Below are 24,157 nucleotides of genomic sequence, written 5' to 3' on the forward strand. Positions count from 1 at the left end.
GGATCTGTCATTTTAATCCACTTTACAAAATACCAGTAGTTTAGTTATTGAGCACTTTATCACTGATAGAGTGAAGCGGTAGAAAAGTGTACCGAACAACCAGTTCGCCGGCACGGCACTAGCATGTGCCCCAGTTTCGCGTTTGCACAAAACTGGTACTATCCTTCCCCGCGCCGAAAAGTCATATCTTCATACGAATTTCATTATGACGTACGGCTTTTTAGAATAGCAATATTAAAGCCGCTAACCGGCAATACACGCTTATTGTCCAGCTCGATATTTTTCATATTTTTCATCTTGACTAGATATGGATCATTTATTCCAAATTTGCATAAACTGTTTGATACATGACTGAGTAACTTATGTTTAGAAAGCATAAAACGGTTCTTTACAGTAAGTAAACATTTTGACACTTAATCGCAGTCTAAATTGAACGACAGCTAATTTATTAATTTTGTTTCGCGCAAAACATTGTAAGTAACTAGGTATACCTACAATACTTCAGAGGGCGAGGGGTCACAAAAATATCATTTGTGTAATATTTCCGTTGGAGCTAATTCGGCTTACTTATTTCGAATTTTAAGGGATATCCTCAATTGTCTCAAAATAGACGAAGCGGTGGGACTATGTCAATTTCCAATCTGACACGGTTTCGTGGTCGCACTGGTGGATTAGAGAAATGGAGCCCTATTGGTGTCTAAAACGGTAATGGAATTAAATGAATCATAAACCATAACACGCAATTTGTAAACTGAATTAAACCCTCTGGCCTCTGTGCCTTATTACGTATTAATCATAAAGTTGGTCGTGATTTCAACAGCAAAATTTTGACAATAACATGCAAAGGTAAACACAAACACAGTTTTTATCTCATTTTGTGATTCTGAAATCCCTGATGGAACCGACCGAAGCTGGTAAAACTTATTTTCCGTAAGTAATCGAATTAGACTCTTTGTAACATTACAGCAAGTTCAACTGACTATTAAATGAAAAAGACTATGATGAGTAAGACAAGCGCAAGCCCTTACAAATCCCTGTTGCTTCATTGTCATTCTAATGGCTTACCAAGTGCGGGCGAGTTAATCGATTGGGAAAACCATATTAAACTCTCCGATCATGCATAGTTATTACGGATCTCGAGGTCTCATTATATTGGTTATCTCAAAGAAGCTCAGCCTATAAGAACCCGGCCAGCCTTCATAATCCGGGCCGTGACGGAAATTGAGTCATTGCGGGAGCGACTATCTCCAGGGATTTAGGTACCTACGGCGCGGGGAAAAGTGATACTTTCCCGTCTGTCTACAAAACGTTCATTTTGTCACCGCTGCTGAATTTTTACCAAGTGACGGAAAAGGGAGGATATTTTTTTCCAGTATTTGTCACATACATACACTCGAAATAACATCTCACTAAATGAAGGATACTTATATTATCGATTACTCGTAGTTACTACTCGAACTGTTGGAGTGTATTATTTCACCACCTGTTTCTTCTTCTCAATCGTTCCATCATTTCTTAACAATGTGACCGATCATAATGACGCGGTCGAGGTCTATATAGACTGCTCTCTCAGTGGTGTTAGACTTACTAGTATATATGTATCATCCGTACAGCTAAATGGTACATTGATGCCTACAACAAGAGATTTCTGTATTAAAGTATGTCTTGACGTATTTTTATCGCCATTAAGAGTAAAAATCATGAGCAGTGACCATCTATTAAAACGGTACAAAAGTCTCGTGTTTCGACCGTTTTAAGGCAATGTGCCGAGAACCGCTATATTTCGCCCACAAAACGTTTGGTCGCGGCTGAATCATTCATACATTAGCTATCCCAGTTCACCAGTTAGGGCCAGTTTCTAGTTCTAACATATATTATTTATTATTACAGAAAAGTTATACAGCATTACATTAGCTATATATTAGCAGCGTTATATTAGGTAGCATTTATAATCTTTTAAAAAAAACTATATAAATCTGTTACTTTTACCTCTTTTATTGAGCCATGATAAGAAGAATATTTGATACAAAAACAAAAACAACTGCAACTTGTTCAATAAATATCGAAACGGAATGAAACAGTTTACTCAGATGAACCTCTCCTTCACTGATGAGACAAGATATCAAACTCTATCATCGTAAAGCTAAACAACATCTAGAATTGCATCCACCTTTGAAACTGTTTATTTTTTACAAACTTTTTATTAACTTGCAATGTACTTAGCTACATAGTGCTACATACCTATGTACTCGTATGTTTATACGGGTCAAATCTTGCAAGTTAAGTTTGACCCACTTCCCGACTTCCAATGAAGCCATAATGAAGCTTAAAATTTGCATACATATGTATGTCGGGTGACAATGCAATATTATGATACCATCGAGCTGATCTGATGATGGAGACAGGAGGTGATGGAGATAGGAACTCTGTGATAAAAGCACGAAACCTAATTGAGTTTGGGGTTTTTAGAATTGTCTCGAACTCTCGATGTGTATTAGTTGACTGTGGAAAGAAAAGTACAGCGATAAAAGCTTGTACCAAAAATGTAATTTTGCCACAGACGGAAATCCACGCGGGCGGAGTCGCAGGATCAGCTAGTACAAATATAATTGTAGATTTATACAGTTGGCAGAGATCATACATTTTCATGTGAAGTGATCCTTAGAAAGTCCCATTATAATTTTTAATCTGATTTCCTATGAATAAATCTTTTATAAGCATATTAGCAGTTAGCACACAATATTTGCATAAACTCTTATCCGATATCAGGCCATATACTCCCATGGCTTCGCCTTCCATTTTCTATTAACAAAGCCACATTAATTCTCTAGTGAATCTCGAAGCTCATTTCTATAAATGCATTATTTCAAGTTAGATAAGCCATATCGTATTATTATCGCTAACCAATGTAACACGCTAATGATAAACTCTACCTATCGCGTGTTCATTATTGACAGAGTCTAGTATTATTAAGGACTGGTAATCTTCATTGCGTTTTTCATCAATGCAACTTTGGTGGTAGTGTCTTTTTGTTACCGAGGTCCTGGTTCTTTCCGATTTATAGGTGCTGATAGCTGATGTTTTATTTAATAATAATTAAGTTTAAGTGACATAAATACTTACTCTAGAAATGTTGTACCTACTATGTACCTACCTATTTACTGACCTGTAAAACATTAACTTTTACCAATAAATGTCTTGTATCTTGTATTGCCAATTTGCCATACGCGCCATTCAAAATAATGATCCTAAGTATATCCAGCTACAAGTGATCGCTTCTGCTAAACCAGTGTAGGTAAAGCATCTCTGAGAACGGCTCTCTCTTTGTGGCTACTGGCCCTCTTCTTCATTTTTAATTATTCTTCATCATTTCAGCTATTATTTAGTGTCAGTAACTCACTGTCGTTCTTTGATTCCCTTCCAAACTGGTCACCTTAGTTTTATCCAGGAGTGCTCCACGATCTTTTTAATATCTTCGACTGATCGATCGGTTGAATTGCCACCTCTCCTCTTGCCAAATACCAGTATTTATTTACTACCTATTCACTCGTCTCTATTGTCGGTTAACGTATGTATATCACGGACTTGTAGATGTACGAGTACCTATACCAGAGCTGGAATTTGAAATTTTGTTAGTAAGAAATTCCGACGCGAATGATGCGGTGCTAAGAATTTTGACGTATTCGTGTTATTTGATGATGTAAATACTTCTTGGAAGTCGGTCGGAATACCTATATCACTTATGCGTGTTGATAAATAGAAAATAACATAATACAAATACTCTTTATTCCACTTGCGCACCTCAATACTAGAAAATAATACAGAGAATACAGGAACCCAAGTATAGGAAAACAACAGGCTCATCACTAAAAAGCGATCTGTCCCAGACAACCTTTAGGTAGCAGAAATGATTAAATGATCCTAATAAATTATTATTTTTTCGGGCCAAATCGTATCAATACTTTAAGCTCTTTTTAATAAGCTTATGTTTCCTACCTTATTAGCGCTTTCTCCGTTGGTTTCTAAAAGAGCCAGGATTCCGCTTCGCTAAAATGGGCCCAGACAAAAGCTACAGAACGGAAACTATGCCTTGTAAGTGACAATCCGGATTCCTCATTCTCACATTGTATTATTTACTGAAAAACCTGGTATAGTATAGGTACAATAGTATTGGTCCGAACCTGGATTCGGTTCGAATTGAATCCGGATTGAAACCAAAGCAAAGCTCTTCCAACATGTTTTCGAAAATTACCTGCATCGCGAAACAATAACCATTTTATGAACCTACCTATGCCTTTCCTCGCATATGGGTTCCAAGAAACTCATTGGTTTATACCAGTTCCTTTCAAAACCAGACTGAAACCAAAGCGAAGCTCCAATACGTTCAACGAAAGTAAACTGCATCAGTTAATAGCCGTTTTTATGTATCGTCCTTCTTGGAACGTTCGACATTCGAAACGTTAACCGCTGACGCAAATTGCGTGGGCGCAGATTTACTTGCAAATGGGTCACGGCGATGACCCATTATTGTTACCTTGCCAGTTACATACGCTACACTGATTCGGGAGCGTGTCTGTTGATCTTCGGTGGCCTTGTGTACATCGAACGAACCGGGACATTGATACAGACAATACAGACGTTCCAATTACAATATTAAAATATCAAACTTTGATTTTTGAAATTTCATATTTCAATCATATATTTTGCCTTTTGCCAATCAGCAATATACAACCATTGCCAGGCTGCGCAATAAGTATGTAGGTAGTTTGAGCTACTGGGCGAAATTTTACCAGTTTTTGAAGGGATTTTTCTTAATATATAATATTAATCAATTTCTAGTATTTTTTATTTTGGATAGAAATATATATACTACCCAAAAATTACAGATTCAAGTAAAGGCAACCTATATAATACCCAAGAAAGTTTTTATGAAATTCGCGCAAGAAGAACCACCTTAAAATGAGTGCGGATGTGGCTTCAAAAGACAAACCTTGCCTTGGTGACACAATCGCAGAATAACCATTTGCTGATGTTTCAAAACCATCACTGGACATTTATACGTACGTATATATTATATTTTAATAATGTCGTAAAATTGCAGCCTCGTTTCAACTACGATGTTGGTATCTTAAAATTTTAAAATTAAATGATTTCATCGCGTGGTTTTAAAATACTTGTCATTGCGGTAATTTCAATAACAAATACACAATTATACAATCAACATTTATAGAGCTCATTTTGAAATATTTTTTCCTTACTAAATTTCGCGATTCTAATTAAAGGGCAGTCTATCTAATTCGCTTGCTAAACGAACAAGGAACATGAGTATGAAATTTTTGAAAAAAACCTTTTGTCTATTTTTTGTCATAACATGGGACGCCCGGAACCTTACGTTTATTCAATATTTATCTGCTTATGAATTCTCTTGAGCATTCATCTTCCTTTTGTCAATATTGCTATTATAAATGACGGAAGGAAGCTACGCTATGAGAATACAAAGCGCTTACATTGTATCAGATAAATACAGCAAAATCGAGGAGAAAATATGTCGAGCATTCTTATCACGATACACGACCCCAGGTTTATTTTAGGCCGGTTATAAGCGTCATTCTGCCTGTAAGAAAATGTGAGTCAAATTAACTCTGCAGCGCCTATAGTAGCCGCAACCAATCGAAAGGCCGGTGTCATATACCTCTTTCAGTCTTGATCCGACCACACGCAAGTATGAAAGAGAAGTTTTATGACCCTGGCTGTTAGTTTGATTTACAGTTCAGTATTCGTTTGATACATTTCGGCTTGTTTGACAGCTCGGCTGCAAGGTCCCTAACTTTTCTGCGCAGAATCCTTGGCCTGCCCTTGACATGGCGTGCAATCCTTTGTCCTTCGAACCCGGGGCTATGCTATGACGTGTTTGAAAACGTGCAGATAAATTATGAAGCGGTTTTTATTCGATTGTGCATTACTTGTTTGGTTGTTTTTTATTATAAACATTTATCATAAATCCTTATTTTTTGTCTGTTAGAGCATCGGAACAGTTAGTAAAGTCTAATAAGGAAAATACGTTTTTTGCAGCTGATTTTATATCCGAAATTCGTAGATAATTGGTGCTATATTAAGTTGTCCTCTATGGGATATACGAATTTAATAACGGTGTGCGGTGTTAAAAAAATCATGAGCAGAACATTCCAGTAAAAAGAATAGAAAGTAAAGATACTCATTATCGTGTTCTAATACTAATTGTGAATAAACAAAAACTAACAGCTCTGACTAACGAAATAAATAACATTTAACAATTTTTTGTTGTAAATTCTTCAAGAGAGAATAAAAAAGAAAACATCCCAGCCTTTTACTTTCATACGAAAAAAAAACAAACTGGGTTAACCGCCTCTTTACTCACTCGTAAACGATTAATTACGAAACCAGACATAATGTTCGTTCTGCAAAACATATTAATATCATCTTGAGCGTGTGACATCTATTTAACATACAATGGAGAGGCATAAAGCCGCACGTGCTCTCATTCCTAACAATGATCATTGTTACATCAACATTTCATTAGCTAGAAATATTGCCGTGCGCAAAAACTGCTTCAAAGTCTTTAAACGCCGTGGAAAAGGCATGTGCTAAGTGTAGACTTAGCGAAGATCGTGCTTTGACAACAAGCGTTCGTGTATTTGTAATTTGTAACATAACTGTAACTGAAAAGTTTTGAGTTACAATACTAGGACTGACAACCAAACATTCCTCTCCTGCATCGGAAAGCTGAGGTTTCTGGAACCCGCATTTTGGGGTTGTATTTAATTTGATACATAGTTTTGGCTTGTGTTATAATTGTAAATAGGTAAATTATTACTACTTAACAGGATTAATAGCCGTCTATATCTATCATTCGTGCTATAGTTTTTTTTACTATCTAAATAAATGTTTTTGAACCTTTAAAAGTAATTACAAGAAATATCTATAAAACCTACTTAATTTTCTCGTCAATTTGGTTAAGCAAGCTTAATTCCGGCAACAAGTTTTAAATGTCAGTGTAATACTTCACTTTCGGTAAGCAGTTGACTCATCTCAAGTCGGGACTTGGCCGGTATCGCATTTCAGTGCTATTGTCTCTGGAAAATATCCTTTGTTCCAGAACACTTTAACAAACAGCTCCTTCATGTTTCTGTCAAGGTTGAGATGGCACTTATACGTATGTCCTAGGTTACCCGTTGTCCTTATTGAAGTAACAATGCGATGCGATGCGATGCGCTGTGCGAACTTCGACCCTTAATTTGGCGCAAAACGTAGAGGGTTAGTCGTGAGTTAAAGCTTCCTCAATAGTACTATTAATAATTCTGTTTCGGAATATAATGCAAAAAAAGACGGTCTAAGATAATGTCCTGCGTCCCGTTGGTAATTTCTTATACAGTTATGACCATGGTTTGTTTATTTGGTTGCTGTTACAGTTGCTTTAAACAAACCAATGCCTGATTTAGCAAAAAATATTACCGTGTGGGCCGTGAGGCGATATAATTAATACGCATAATATATAACAAACATTTATTCAATTAGATTTAATCGAGATCATTACAAGCGACAGTAGGTAATCGTTTGCACTGTTTGCAGTGACGTTGCAGCTTTGACTCGTCCACCTATGACAAAGGTTTAGTGTAAGGGCTCATGACTGTGTTGTGTCAATGTCTACTTACCTACTAACCAAACCTAACTTACTCGTATGTGTAGTTAGGTTTAATGCAAATGACGCATCATTGTCGTCTCTTAGCATCTCATATTTCATAACAAGGCAATGACTAACGATTATACCATCCGCAATCGCTTCATGACATGACGTTAGAGGTTTCATTTTTTTGTTGTGAAAATGATGATTTATACATGTTATCGTAGCATTAAGTCGATTCTATTTTCTGATTTAGATTAGAGAGCACACAACCTTATATGATACATAAAATAACTTGCAAAAACCCTAACACCGCCGCTATGACTTTTTCTCACTTTACGATGCCCAGTACAAGCTCTAGGTGACTTCTATTGATCCGTCAAGACCTTGCGGGAGAAAATATACTCAGAGATAAGAGCGATAAAACGTAATATCTAGCCTTTTCTGGTGATAAAGCGGAATATGATTGCGGTGCTCGATTCCAGTGTGCAATTTCATTGCATCGTGGAGATAAGGGGTTTGAGCCGCGTTACGGTTAGTGGCGTGAGAAGCACCACGTCAAAATTATTTGAGAATTATGCATGCGTAATGAAATGCCTACATTATACAAGTATGGTTAGGTTTTATCAAATTATTCACCTCAGACGAGCACAAAACTAGTAAAGAGATGGTAAATAATAAATTTAAATAAAATCCTAAGTTATATGGCACACCTCGTTTGCATGTAGGTTTAAAATCCAAGGGTTCATATCCGTTATCTACTGTCAAAATGTCTCGATAAACCCAGCGGTTGACAACCTATGCTTTATAATTTGAACGCAACGTTTCCACTTGATTAAATCGCGCCATTTTACAAACCATTTGCCCAACGTGCAATAATTAGCAGGTCGACAACAATGTCCAGGAAGGGCTTCATTATGTTGTACGTTCTACAACCCTTTATCTCCCCTCGACTGACAGACGCGTTCACTCCATTGGTTCCATAATATGCCATGTATTTACCCTTTACTTTTAGAGTAGAACCAGTCTAACTGTGAACTTGAGGTCCGTAACAAGAATGCGATATCTGAAAAAGCTTCTATACTGGTTTACCTGTCGCCTGTGCCCGGATCGAGAAAAGATTTATACTCAGACCCTCTTTACAAAGCCTCTCTGTATCCTTTAGGTCATTTACAAAGTTTATTAAGTTCGTAGCTTTTTTAGGCCAGTTTCTCAATACTTCCCATACTTTAAGTAACAAGAATAAGAGCTACTTCAACCGTGCTCCAAATATTAAAAGTGCATTAGGGGCAGCGATGATGTATGCAACGAGTCTGTTTATTTATAATGTTACTTACGTAAAATGCTAAAAATACCTGTACCCTAAGGTAGAAAATAAACCGTCTAAAACGAGATGAAATCAGTGAACTCGACCCAAACTGCATCCGCTGTATGCAAACTTGGGGACCAAGTTAACATTTTCATTCAATGAGGTAGAAGTAAATATCCAGCCATGCATTCCCTTTGGATGAGCGAACGCGGGCCAGTCATATTATTGGACGAACCAAGGTAACGTGACTTCCAATCGTGGACACACCTAATGCATGTCTTAAAGTCTTGTAGTTATATCTCCGCGACAGAGTCCGAAACGAGGAGATCAGGTGACGTACCTAAGTAGTACATATACGGATATCGCCGAGAGACGTCTCCTAGGCTTACAGACCTCCAGCCAGATGGGCTTTGTGGGAGACTGTAGGAGAAGCAAGCAAATCGGACTATTTGAAAGTGGAGTTGCCCAACGGTGTGCGCAAACACGCTGAAGAAGAAGAGATTCGGGATGTTGAGATCCGTAACAACTATGTGTACCTAGAGCGCATTTTTACGGGTTCTCCTGAATGGTCAAGCGATTGGAATGACTCCGTGTGGCTCGAAATTGGTTTAACTTTGAGTTGACGGTCGACTAGACTTCGCAAGTGTCGCCCGGCGCTCATAGAACGGCTGCTGTAGAAACGGCTGTTTCCTTGCCAAATTCTACACCTGCATATGAATTGGCAACGTTATTCAGTTCACGGTGCTTGGCGCCTATTCGGGCATTTTTTATTTATTTATTTATTTAGGCAACAAACAGTCATTTTATTTGCAATGCAACTGTCATTCCAAAATGCAGGGTGAAGCAACACTGAGTTAAGGCGCCTCCATATCTCGTCGACTTGGGCTTTAGGTTTAACTAGTATTTATAATTACAACACGATGTGACGATCTGACGATATATTTTTATCAGCCTCTACAGCAATTATAAACAGCACAGTTTCACATAGGTACTTAAACATTATTTTTCCTATTTTATCTCTCTAAAAATAACATCTTGCGGTTGCACACTCCATACGCCTTTAGCCAACAGCGTGTCGCTTTTGGAATGCAAGCGTTATGCAACGCATTGTGGCTGCGCCTAGGCGACGCTTCCAGACAAATTGTGCTTGCTGGCAAATTACTGTTTGCTTAACTGGAAATTGCATATGTCTGGTGCAGAAAGCCGTTTTATTCTCGGCTACATATTTTAGTGCCGTGAATAAATCAAGTTTTCGTTTACGGCGATGCACTCGCATAATGAAATATCTTGGTTCTTGGGACTTGGTCTTCCAATGATACTATCGCTGCATGGAGAACAGCAATATTTTCTAAAACGTAATGCTGAATGCAGCTGTACGGCGTCAACCGAAGACCAAAAGCTTTACCCAACACTTTCCAAAACTATATCGGAAATCGGAACTGGGTTGTGTCGTCACGACTCACGTCCGATACATAATGAGAATGAGCTTCTGATGATATAGATCCGGTACTTATCGTTTCAGCTATTAGGAGTTCCAATGGTCCAACGTGCTCACTAAACGCCGAAATATCGGTATCAGCTCCGATGTAGGATCGGACAAGGTGAAGGACGGGCACCATATCAGTTACATCACACACTTTACGTGCCCCCATATGATATAACAAGAGAGGTGGGAGTCCTAACTAATGTATAATTTTTATTTTGTCAACAGATGCAGAACATAAACAATATAGTAATGTTCCCGGTGGACAGTCTTCTAAAGGGTGACCTCCGAGGCGTCAAAGGCGACCTAAAGAGGCCATTCGACAAAGCATCCAAAGACTACGAGTCCAAGTACCTGAAGATTGAGAAAGAGAAGAAATCGCAGGCGAAGGAAGCTGGTCTCATTCGTAGCGAGGTCACTCCCGCGGAGATAGCAGACGAGATGGAGAAGGAAAGGAGGCTGTTTCAGTTGCAGATGTGTGAGGTAAGTTGTATCTGAGTCGGTGATTCTTATCTTTTAATATCTTATCAGCCGTACGACAAACGAAGCGCTAACTGCACAGTTGCTATTAAATATATCGTAGCGCGAGCGCGTAAGATCTTCAACAATATGCGAAGTTGCCAAGCCGTTAGAGTGCATAATCATGTTTGACTTGTTTGAGTGTGCAGAAGTTTTAGAGCACCTTGTTCAATAGAGATCTGTCTGTTTCTATGTCAAATGTAGTCAAAATTTAAAGTACAAGTTTATGGACAAGCACTCAATAACATCGTGTAGGTATACATAATTTTTACGCTTCGTCCCAACGATATTAAGTATTTGATTGTACAACGTATCGTAGCGCAGAATAGCGAGTTACCACAAGGGTAATTAATTGTCTTATTGATCACCCCTAGGTTTCCGAATTCAGGCTCTGGATCACGGAGTAGGATGGAGATGGCAAGTGGGCGTTCCCGTCTATCCGACAGTTAGTAGCGACCGACTCACTTTATGCACAGACTATGCTCAGTTGTTGTGTAAACTTCATGCTCGAATGACATTCACGTCGTACGTACGCTCGTCTAACAAAAATTGATAATTAAATTTAAAATGCCGTATTGTGCAGTATTAAGCTGCAGAAATCACAGCGGTTTAAAAAATCTTTCACGTGGAGGTATTTCCTATCACCGGTGGTTATTTATTTAAATATAATCCGATAAATACGAAAAATCTGTTTCTATTGCATTATTTACGAATGTTCGTTAAGTAAATCTATATTTTATCAATTAGAACTTAGAGTTCACAATCCTTTGTCACTATTCTTTACGTTTATCTGGAATATTCGCTATCCTAAATGTCAAATAACTTCGCTACTCAGATGCTGCGCAATGTCGATATTTATATCGATAAAGTTAAAGTTACGATATTTCAAGTTTGATGTTTGGTAGTTCGGTAATAAATTATTATTTTAGACACGTTTCTAATTATTATTTGGGATAATCAATGTCTTAGTAAATATGGCAGCTCTGGTCATCAAGCACTAAGTTAAGTCGGGGTCATTTCATGGCAACCTTTCAAACCTTCGTATTCCTTTACATACGTTTTTGTTTTTTACACCCATCATATTTTCATCGTTAATATAATTAGACTAGGTACTTAATGCACTTATGCGTACAATGCATACAATGTGCCATGAATAAACGTTTTATATTTTCTATTTCTTTATTATTAATTATTGTAGGTTACCACAAGATGCCGATATTAAAAATAAATGGGTCAATGCTACTGGGCAAGAAAATTAGTTTCCGCAAAAATATAGCACCATTTGCTAGGAGCATTTCTTAGAGAAAGATTTCTGGGGATAAAATTGCCATACATCTCATCTAGCGTCCACACGCCTAAAACTTAGTTACTAATTTAGTAATTATTAGTGACATTCGGGCTCACTTAATTAATAAAAAGTGTTCCGTACCACGCAAACTAGCGTGAAATATTGGAATTTTGCCGCCCCCCTTCCTGATTTGATAGGTCACAATCTTACAATCAAATCAAGTGGGATCGATGAGCCAGTTTCATGTATGCTTTCACACCATACAATTAATTTGACAATTTAATCAGGTTGTCCCGTCTAGATTGGCCTTAAATGCTGCTACAAGTAAATATATTGTTAAAGACGAATACTTACCTATGTAAGTAATTGCAGATTTGTTATCACAAAATAACAGCAATACCGAGTTAATAGACCTTTAAAGAACTATGATTTTATCTGTTTGACTTTAAGATATATTTAATGTTCACATTAACAACCTAGTTGGTCAATTAATAAGAAACAAATTTCTAGTTAGATATTTGTTGTACTGTACTACATATTATTTTTCATACAATCACGATTATCACTACCTATATTATAATCATAAATAAAGTATCATCTAAATGTGTTAAAACATACGGTAATGAAATATCAATACCTAACTGAACACACAAATATCGATAAAACACTCCGATTACACTGTCCCCTCCCTATATCGTCGAATGGAAAGAAGTTCCAACGGTTAGCTACTCGCAGGCGTGTAGAGGTCTCGAAAACACCAGTGTAACGTGACCGTGAGATCCGTAACAAACCATGCGTAATTAGACCTTACTTATACTGGTTTTTTAGCCCTTTTCGCCTGTAATAAGTAAGTGATTTTAAAATTATATAAAATAACGCCATCTGGTGTTGAGTAGTTGTATTAGGTGAACGTTGAGCGAGCTTTTGTGAGATGAATGAGATAATGAAAGAGTCGTATGTCATATAGCTTTGACATTATAATTTAAACCGGTCACTCATGTAGCCTACAGTTGATATTCGTTCGAGAAATGTCCACCGGTAATAACTTTTTGGTATGGAAAGTTGCTACGAATCAGAGCAATTTTGTAAGTGTGTGACGTATTTTAACGTGGCTATGAATGTGTGAGTTTAGCGACACTGGTTTTCATACTAAATAGGAGTCATTTCACATCCACTAGTTTATTAATTCGTGCTCTGGATGATTAATCTTCTATCCTGTGTAGTAAATAGAAGCCATAAATTTAAGTCACGGTATCATATGGATGCAAGTGCATAATGCATACGTAACGAAATGATTGATTATCTCTTGGGAGAAAAGTCGTCCAACATTAACGAGGTCGTGGTTTCATCAATATTCCTTTGAGAATAGGCAAGGCGTTTAGAATTTTACGACGTTTTGCACGTACATTGTGCAACATGGGGCGTAAGTTACCACTACACACAATGTTTTTCATCACACTTGCGATACAAAAATGAAGTATAAAGACAAAAAACTGTTAATTATAATACTAGAAACTTCATAACTCTCTAAGGAAAACGCTTTTTCTATAGTTCCCGCTAAGCCTGAGTGCAGTGCAGTTCCACATTTACTGAGCGAATGTGATGAAAATATATCTTTAGGCATTGCGTTGTGTCCTAAATAAAGGCATAGGTATATTGCTTTCGTTAATTTATACCTTCTTTAATCCTACAAATTAAAATGTCTGTTTACAAATTATAAATGAATCTTCTTTGTGTATTTTTGACAACACGTATATAATTACACACACACACACACACACACACACACACACACACACACACACACACACACACACACACACACACACATATAGTTGTATGGGGAATTAATAACCGCTAAACCGATTTGGTTGAAATTTGGTATGTAGATAGTTTTTGTTATGGGGAAGGATATAGAATAGTTTTCAACCCCAAAATCGCCCCGTAAGGGGGTAGAAAAGAGCGTTAGGGGAAAAAGGGGGTTGAAGTTTGTATGGGGAATCAGTAAAAAGCAGATGTGTAAAAGATGCGTCCAGATACGTATTTCAGGATTTTTAATAGTTAATTACCCCCAACCCTTTAAATTAGGGAATGGAAGCTTGTCATAAGCAACTTACAAAAAAAGTGAATTGCCACCAAAAACATTTTCATGTAAAATGTTGCCAAGACGAAACTAAGGCTCGCACTGTCAAAAAGTGAATAGTGAATCAATTTTTCACCTTACGTCCATGTGACGGTGGCGAAACGGCCAAGGCACATATTTTGGCTAAGGTGTAGAGTTTGTGAAGTTAGAAGCTTGGCTCTACAAGAGATCTGATAACTTTATGACAGTGCGTGCCTTATGGTTTCGTGTTGGCAACATTTTATATTAAAATGTTTTTGGTGGGATTCCCGTTTCTGAATTAAAAATAAAATACTCCGCAACCTCGTTTCCAAGCAGAAAAGTGCATTGGAGCTTTCCTGCTAACAACAAATTAAACATAAAAGCTGTTATTTTTATCGTATGTTGCTAGTTACTGCCGGACGTTTTAAACTTTTTATACAGCGTTTAACCTACATCCGACCCACCTAGTTCCGATGAAACGTTTCCATTTAATTTTATTACGTACGTCTGTCGTGTACGTGATATAAACAAATTACGTTTTGATTTTTTTGGGCTAAATACGTAGGCCATATCACATATACTGATCTGCTTTTATTATGGTGCCAACGTCAAACTCACGAATAAAAGACTTTTTCTACTCCAGCACTCTTATTTGTAGATTAAATGACTGGCAATGAGATCGAAATCAACATAAGAAACGCGGCGCCCCAGTGGCGAAGTGTTCTTAGGATCCTAACAGCAGTGTTCTTAGGGATATTCATGCAATATCAAGCTTCAAGCTTTGTGACTTAAGGAACAGCACTGTAAACGAGGCCAAAAATACTACTTTTAAATTACTTCATACACTGAATTACACAGAGACAGAAGCTATTATACAGAGTGTCACTTAACCCTAGTTTATTTAAGTTTTTAGTTTTAAGTATTAAATTTAAATTTAAATTTTAAATTTATGTTATATGATAAAGTATGACTCGCATACGAAACGAAATTCTGTTGTACAAATGTAACTGGTTCCCCGCTATACAGGTGCAACGTAGTGCGGGGGCCAGGGACCGGCCCGCTATCCCTTATCGGGGTTTTATAAGGGTATTGCATAAGGCTTAACTCACCATACCCTTTGCCAGACGAAACCCTTTGTTTTGGTTTTAAAAACCCTTATATAAAGCTACCACATTTGAGTAATCGGTAGCCCAAATACCCTTACAAAACCCTTATCATCCGCTCACCAACACCTTGCATATTGCTTATAAGGGTTAGCCTTATAAAGGGCTTCCCTTTTAGCATATAAGCGTGCTAATTTAAGTCGTCTACCTTGTTCATAAAGCACACATTACTTCGAATCCGAGCGATCGTCGGCGGCGACGGCGGCGTTCTTTAACTAGACACGTATTTTCTTTCCTTTTCATACACTAGCGTAGATATATACTAATCCTGTCTCTTTCACGCAAAGGGAAACCTTTATAAAAAGCGCTTAAAGATAAGGGTAACCCTTATTAAGAGCTAGCCTTATTTTTGGTTAGCTCTTCGGTAAGGGTTAGTCAAAGGTAAGGGTATGAATGGGCTTGCAGTTCAATAGGGAAAGTCTTTCAATGTGTTAGCCGTATTTAAGTGTCGCCCATTGAAAGGGTTTTATCGCGGAAAGGGTTGTCCGGTCCCTGGCGGGGGCCCCTGGTAACTATGTTTTGTAAAACTGTTTGTGAAATAAACTAAAAAATAAATAAATATGCAACTGTTGTTTACAAATAATTATTTACTTTGATGTTATTTATAATTTTAGGTGTTTGCTGCTGTCTTAGAAAAAAATATTGTGTGCAACCACGGTACATAATTAGGTCTTAAAATTCTCGGGCCTGTCTTTACAAAACTCAACATCGTTTCGTTTTGTTACTTCGGCCCTTGAATTTTAAGAACCCTTTTTATGTAGTACCTGTTACTATTGCGGTTCTTTAGCGATTTAAGTTTCCCATTAATCTTTTTTCGCTATTTCGTAATTAGGTTGCATGTTTCATAAATAGTAAAAGACGGCCAATATAACCGCCTACGACGCCCCAAAAAAACATGTTTATGTTAATTGAATAAATTCAGCAAAGAAGTAATTCCGCCGTTAGGTTCAACAGTTCAAGTTCGTGCCAAGATCGAAATCGGTGCCCACGAAAGTTAATCACAAACCTGTTCTATGATCTTGTGTTTGAATGCTTGTTAATTTCCCTAAACAGGAAGCCATCGTATAAATAACGGGCCTATAATGCTATCGAAATTAGCCCTAAGGCAGGGTTTCTTAAACTTTTTGCAGTCATGGACCATTCTCACAATTTTAACAATTCCATGGACCCCGGTCAAAAACTATTTTAGGGAAAATAATAAGAACCCTTATTTATATTTTAAAATTTACTTTTGTTATAAGTTTCATTACACTTAGGTCTCGTCAAGTTTAGTACAAGACTTCCTAATAAGTATGATTACAGTAGATAACTGACCTACTGCGGATCCCTGATCAACATGCTACGGACCCCTAAGGGGTCCGTGGACCCCACTATAAGAAACCCTGCCCTAAGGCCTTGGGTCTCCGGTTGACGCCGTATGCAGCGCAGAGCTTTACGTTCTACAGAAAATAAAGCTGTCTTCCCATACAATGTGAATAATGTGACGCTTTTCTGCGCCTACCGGATACCAAGGCCTTCTTACTCTTTTCTTCATGCCTAGGAGTGATAATGTGTGGTGATCGTGATCATCTGACGTCTTTTTACTCAACTGCGCCCAGAGTACACATAGCAGATTTTTTCGACGTGAGTCATATTTATTCCCTCGCATCTTCTAAACTACTAGATGGACTTTAATGATTGAGGTGTCATTATTAGAACTGTAGGTTATGTGCTAGTTTTTTTTTATAAAAACCTCACAAAATACGCCACTGTATGTCTATGATCAGACCAGTCACCTAGAAACGGAGATCTTCCACGTGCTCATTGGTTTCTCGGAACTCCGACTATGATCAGATTTCCTAGGAATGTTCCCGTAACTGACTAAGGCGATGTCTTTCAAAGAGAAAACTAATTAAGCTATAGCTTTCAGATCACGTACAAAACAAAAACTGGTGGTCACGGTAATAAATCCCCGGGACTAGCACTTAGCTTAAGCTTCAGGCAAGGAAGAAAACCAGGCAATTAATGGTTAGTGCGCAATTTGCACTGGCTTCCAAGCGTACGGACCAACGGACCTGTTGGTCTCTACCTATGTGTGTGCACAGACATATACGAACTAGTAGACAACCAGTGGCCTAAAGCTTTCGACAAGGATACAAATTTCAAAACCATTACTATATCCACGTTTTGTTTATTAAAGAATTACTTTTACGTCAGATCATTGAATCATATCTATTTCGTCGGGCAACGATAGTTCACGACCCATTTTTCGCATATATTTCTAATCGAGTCAAATTCTATTCTTCTTCGTTAGTAATCATGTCAAATTTTATTCTTCGTCGTCGGTCAAGTAAAATTCGTTATGATTATCGCCTCTGAGGTCTTACCATTTTCTAAATAAAATAAAATTTGAGCACATTGTCACCTTTAAATTGGGCATTTTTGCTTTGAGTGTCAATGTCATAGTAAGCGCGGTACAGTATGTACTGTGTATTAAGATCTTCTTTTTCATTAGGGGTCTATCTCAGACTCCTATGCCTCTGATCACTGCGACCATTGCTGATCTATTGTGATCGTTACCTACTACAGTTCTTCATCCGGCAACTTCGAACAGTTGCAGGATCTGGGCGTATAAATGTCTATCTCGAAGTGAGTTACTAGTGTACATTAGGGAAAGTCAATCTGTCAAGATGTGCAAGGACATCTACTCTGCGTTGGCGTATACATATGCTGAGTCTATCAAGATATGTCTGTGTCTGCCACTCCCCGCTAACCGCGCCCCGGGGCCCACAATACGGCCCACTCATTAGGCTTCACTCACGATATAAACGCTCTACATATTTCACTGCCTAACAACTTAGCCAGTTTTTTTTCTATATCCGCTCCACTACTGCAGGGCACATGTTTCCTCAGGGAGGCCTCTACGCTAGCTCAATGTTGATTGGGGACTTCTTGGCAGAAATTGGCATACGGAGACGGGATTCGAGCCCCGACCTTTTTGTCAAAAGCTACACGCCTTACCGCTTGGATACTAAGTAGTGATTTATGTTTTAACTATATGTATACAATTTCTTACAGTGCGTTTCCTATAACCGAAAAAAAATCGTAATGTTTATGAATTAAGATCTATAGAGTATACAGCTGGTAAAGACTTGTATTTAGAATGAAATGTTTAACAAAAACTCCGCCACGTCCTTAAAAGTACAGACTTAATACCTACCTATTCGATGTATTAGTAGGTACCTATAAAACTAGGTTATCGTGACTTTATTATATTCAACTATTTAATCATGTGTGAATGACCGACCTGAATATACTCGCATTGTCTAGCTAGGGAAACACGTTTATCTCATTACACTTCATTCATAATGATAATTATGCAACTATTTACTAATAAGTACATACATACATCATTAGCGCATATAATTGTATCGCGTGCTTAGATTTAATGGTTCTCTATCAGCAATTTAGTAAACATGATATGTGCTGTGGTGTATAGAACAAACAAACAAAATAAAAACAAATCATGTGCATATGCGAGGAATAATGGTGTGGGATGCTATACAACGGCGTTGCGTGGCCCGTAGCTTAGTTCTTTACAAGACAGATCTGCAGGGTCTATATTCGACTCTAGACGCCACTAACTACTACTAACCCGGGGTTAACCGGTTAAACCTGGAGTTACCTACCATGGTTACCACAATTTGACACTCGGTTTGCGGTTTAACTGCTTAACCCCGGTTTAGAGGGATGGTGCAAGTGGCGCTAAGCCATATTCCGCGAGGTGAATGTGTATTTTAATACTAAACATGATTGCACAAAATATATAGGTACATGCAACAATGTACAAATGGCGGATTTACTATGCGACCAGACCAGACCGAGACATCGACGTCTGAACATCCTTATAAGTCAGTTTATTTTTCGCGATTTCGGGGTTGGTCTTATACTCTCACAATAGTAAAAGTTATTCAGTACATAGGATCCGTATATTCCGTATTGCAATCTCGCTGATTTTGGTTAAAACATCCTGTGTTAAATGGACTATGACTATATTTGGCGATAATAGTATTTTATACAATCGTGATATAATAGAGAGCTTTCAGTCGAGTACCGTTTTTAAGCAACGAAGCTTGCTGAGATGCTTAAGTAAGGTACGAGATTGAAAAGCTTGATTATATCAGTATTGTGTATACTCCCGTTTTTACCCTTTGGGCACGGAACCTTGAAAAGGAGGAATTTATACAGAAAGAGATACGTCGCTTGATTAGTTTTCAATATTTTTACTTGTTACCAATGTACAATAAATATAAAATATTTGTGTTAATATTTTTTCCATTTTGAATTACACAAATATTTCTGTTTACACCGAATAATATTTAAAAAAAAACTTGTATAGCGAATAGCAGCAAACAATATTTTATAAACTTTACCTATTACGTTTTTCCACTGAACCCAAACTTGCGGTCATCACAAAGGCCGTTATACCTACGCAAACCGCGTACTCATGCATAGGTACGTTGAAAGGTCGCAGGTTGTTAGTGACACTGGTTTACAGTTACCAAGTTTGGTAATGTATGTGAATTGACGCGGACAATGTACAAGTTAGCCACTTGTACAGACGCCATCAGGTATACTGGAGCGGCCAAGGTGCGCACAAATATCGGAACACGCTTTCCTTGTCTAGTTAAGTCCCATTTAGACGGTTCAAGAACTTTTATGATCATTCTCTTAAGTTCTCGCACTACCTTACTATACTCAGTTGCAGGACTGCTAATCGTTATCCTTTTTCTCCATGACTGTGTAGCTGCGACAAATGTTCTATCGAAATCTGAACATGTTACTCGTAATGCCAGAAGTTTCCTTACATGGAAGTATTTAGTCCGATTTCAAGCAAGCGATCATGTTGCTAGTGTAATCCAAGACTCATTGCGCATTGTATTTGATTACATAGCGTGCACGCCTAAAAACCTAAATGTTCAAATGCATAACTTTACTCTAAACGTGATTACTAACAAATTGTTGCATGTCAACACTTTTTGTGTTACGTCAACAAATGATGATAGGATGTACATTTAATTTTTAAGTAGATATTATAGCTATATTTATTGTCTTATGTTGGTTAAAGAAATATCATACGTAGGTATATTGTGAATATAAAATCCCACCAAAAACATTTTCATGTAAAATTTTGCCAAGACGAAACCATAAAGCTCGCGCAACTCTAAAATAGTTTTCAGATCTCATGTAGAGACAAACTTCTAACTACAAACCCTAACTTCACAAAATGCGAACTGAAAAAAAAAACCTCTGATTATTTCAAAATCGATCCGAAATGCTCATACTTTATAGCCATTGGCCATTGGTATGGTCCACAGTTGAAGTATGATGGGATCAAAATATGTTAGGCACCATTGCCTTGTATAGTAATTTGTAAGCATTTGAGGTAGGTTTTATGCATGTCGCAGTCTAAAATGTATTAGACAGGGAAGCTTAAATTAAAGTATGTTACGAGTATGTATTTATCTCAGCAAAGGAGTTGTGGAAAAATAATTACCTTAGCGTTAGTTGTCATATGTTTACAAACGCTGGAGTTGTCATAAAAACAAATAGCGCCGCAGTAGAAACAAGTTATTAGGATGTACATGGAAATTGAAATTTAAGTTCGTTGACATCGTGTCGCTTGCAAAATCGATGCGTCTGTCTCGCTAGAATGCCAAATTATCTCCAGCCGATGCCAAATGGCTCTTAGTTCATGGACACTTTACGACATCATGGAGAACGACAAATCTGGCCTTAACTTATCTAGGGTAGCCTTATAGGAACAACAGTCTGTTTTAATAATACTACATTTACATATAAAGTAGCGTAGAAAACGTATTGGGTACGGACGCAAGAGTGTTTTCTATCATCAAGAAGAGGAAAAGTATATTAGGTACTTACTATTTAGGTATTTGCAAACGATGCCAAATAGCAAATTCTTGTTTCATGGACTCGACAAGATACCTAGAATCAGACCAAGCTAATTCGGCAGCGATTCTGATAGCACAGACTTCTATGAAATTATGACGTTAAAAATATCACTTGCACAAACTGTGCTATTAAAATCGCTGCCAAGTTAGCTTGGTCTGACTCTACCATGATTCACTGTACAGGATGCGCTAAATTTTAGAAGAATTTTTGCTCTAAATTCTTCCTTTGTTTTTTTTTTTTAGTACAAAGATGTGCTATGAACAAGATTTTATTATAGTTTATAAACCTATTTTTTTTTAAATTCAAAGCGTGGCGATGCCAAACAGCTCATCTTAATTCATGGACACGTTGCACCATCTGGGATGACAACAAATCAACGTCTAGTCTAAATTTATCAATAGGGTCTTACGAGACGAGGTCGCCATTTGAATTGATGGGCTGATTGGATGCAGTTTATTCTCGCTGTCTAGCCAATTTGTATAAGGTTAGATGGGGTAAGAGAAACACCGGGTAAGATATTTTTTTATACCACATCGGTGGCAAACGAGCATACGGCCCGCCTGATGGTAAGCAGTCACCGTAGCCTATGAACGCCTGCAATTACAGAGGTGTTACATTACATGCGCGTTGCCGACCTTTTAAAAACCTGTACACTCCGTTTTTGAAGAACCCCAGAAATTCCTCTTCAACCGCACAGTACGCGACCATTTAGGTTCTAGGGTGTGAGGATGAACACCCTGCCGACGGCGAGCGGTGCGGTGATAGAAAGCGGCCGTTGGCATCATGTCAAACAATTCTTCAGAGCACAGCCCATTGTACAAGATAAACACTTGTAGGTAATCCTCATACTACTTACATATTTCTGTTGCCCCGAGCAAAATAATAGTAGGTACATTATTACAGAGGCCGGGATAGAGCAATTCGTGGATGAGTTTCAATTGCCCGTTGATATTACATACATCTATAATTCTATATACAGCGCTCAAACAAACATTTTCCACCATCAGACTACGTAACATCTCAGTTCGTAATTTAGTTTTAACTGTTTTAAGTTATTCTCGGACACGGACACAAAACTTATTGTTTCGTTTTTTGTAGAAGGTCCCTGGAAATACGTTAACAAAAATATAAAAACATTTTAATCTTAGGCTAAGTATTATTTAGGTTTTCCAAGAAACATAGGCATAATTAGCTCCAGCCACGAACCTAAACAAGTTCTTTTATCAGCATCACGAAAGAAACTACCACGCAAAGGTCTAAAAAGCAATTCCAAAAGGCCTTGCGTGATAGAGATTCTATAAACTGATATGTCACACATACATAGGTACCTAGTCTATCACTCGACCTTTCTTTATGTTACTACGCTCAGGATTTACGAAGGTTCTTATGTACATTTTTATGATCGTAAAGCTGTATGTTGGTGTACGTAAAAAAAATTCAAAATAATCTACATACTTTTACAATACTACTAGCATACCGTCACCTGATACCTACATTTATCGGTAATAAGAGCTTTGCTTAGTTTGGGGCTAGGTTGATCGGTGTAAGATTGTCTTCAAACATATGTTTATTATGTTAAATATAAAAAAACTTAGTATATTTGTTGCAAGTTTTATATAAAGATATTTCTATTCTTCATTTCCGTCTTGGCTTTGCTCGTCTAGTTCAGTATTCAGTCCAGTGATCTGCAAGTTACATCGCGTCGGTATTGTTGTTTGTCGCCCCGGCCACACCGCCACGTTCTGCTGGTTTCATTTTCTGGCCGTAAGTTTAATTTCAGATCCTCTCAAACCAATCTGGTTACATAAAGGCCGCTAAAGTATGCACATATTATAGGATTATAACTTCTATAAGTCTGCCCTGCTTCGCACGGTTAATCAAGTATTTAGTCCAGCAATACACAAGTAATACGGTGTCGGTATTGTAGCCCCTGCGACGTTGCTCCGCTCCGCTGGTTTCATTTCCTGGCCGCAATCAGATCCTCTCCTCAAACTAATCCTCTTTACCATTTGACTAACGGAGTGGACGTAGCGGAAACGACGGAGCGGGCGGAATACGAGTAACTCTGTCTACTAAAATGTTAGTTATCAAAGTTTTTATGAAATTAACACGTTACTGACTCTGTAATTTAAATCCCCAGCGAGGTATTCTAATAACTACACCTACAGAAACTGTAGGCACTATGTTGAAACTTTACTTTTGAAATTTATATAAACGTGCCTGTTGTTTACCTCTGCTTGTGTTTCTGTTTTCTTTTGTATTTTTTTCTTTTATTGAGGTGTGCAATAAAGAGTATTTGTAAACGTGTTGACATGGTTCCATGGTGGATTGGTGGCTAAGGGTTACAATTAGTTGACTGTTGTGGTTTTTGTAATAATCAACAGTGTCTTAAATATTGTACTAGATACTGATTAAAATACCAGCACGTCTAGCATATCTTTCCGCTACTGGTGCCACTTCGTAATACCTATGTCAAATCGCGCTTGACTTGATGTTATTATGATGTATGAAATGGCGCGTTTTTCACAAAATATAGAGAAGACACCCATTGAACAAGTCTTTATAATTCGGTATGTGTTCGGATAAAGCATTTCATTAGTTGTGTGAGTACGCTGAGTTTATCTAGACGCGCGTGTGTTATATTACTTATATTACACGAACCATTTGGAGCCACTTTTG

General features: G+C 37.7%; 1 protein-coding gene across 2 annotated transcripts in view; it reads left to right on the forward strand.

The window, feature by feature from the left end:
• LOC134755980 (arfGAP with SH3 domain, ANK repeat and PH domain-containing protein) overlaps nucleotides 1-24,157 on the forward strand; it is an 80,023-nt gene that overhangs the window by 34,333 nt on the left and 21,533 nt on the right. For both annotated transcript variants that reach the window (XM_063692716.1, XM_063692717.1), the window contains exon 4: nucleotides 10,681-10,935. In XM_063692716.1, the coding sequence (XP_063548786.1) occupies nucleotides 10,681-10,935 (255 nt within the window). The remainder of the gene's footprint in view (nucleotides 1-10,680; nucleotides 10,936-24,157) is intronic.

Source organism: Cydia strobilella, chromosome 3 (assembly GCF_947568885.1).
Source record: "Cydia strobilella chromosome 3, ilCydStro3.1, whole genome shotgun sequence".
In the NCBI taxonomy this organism is placed as follows: Eukaryota; Metazoa; Arthropoda; class Insecta; order Lepidoptera; family Tortricidae; genus Cydia; species Cydia strobilella.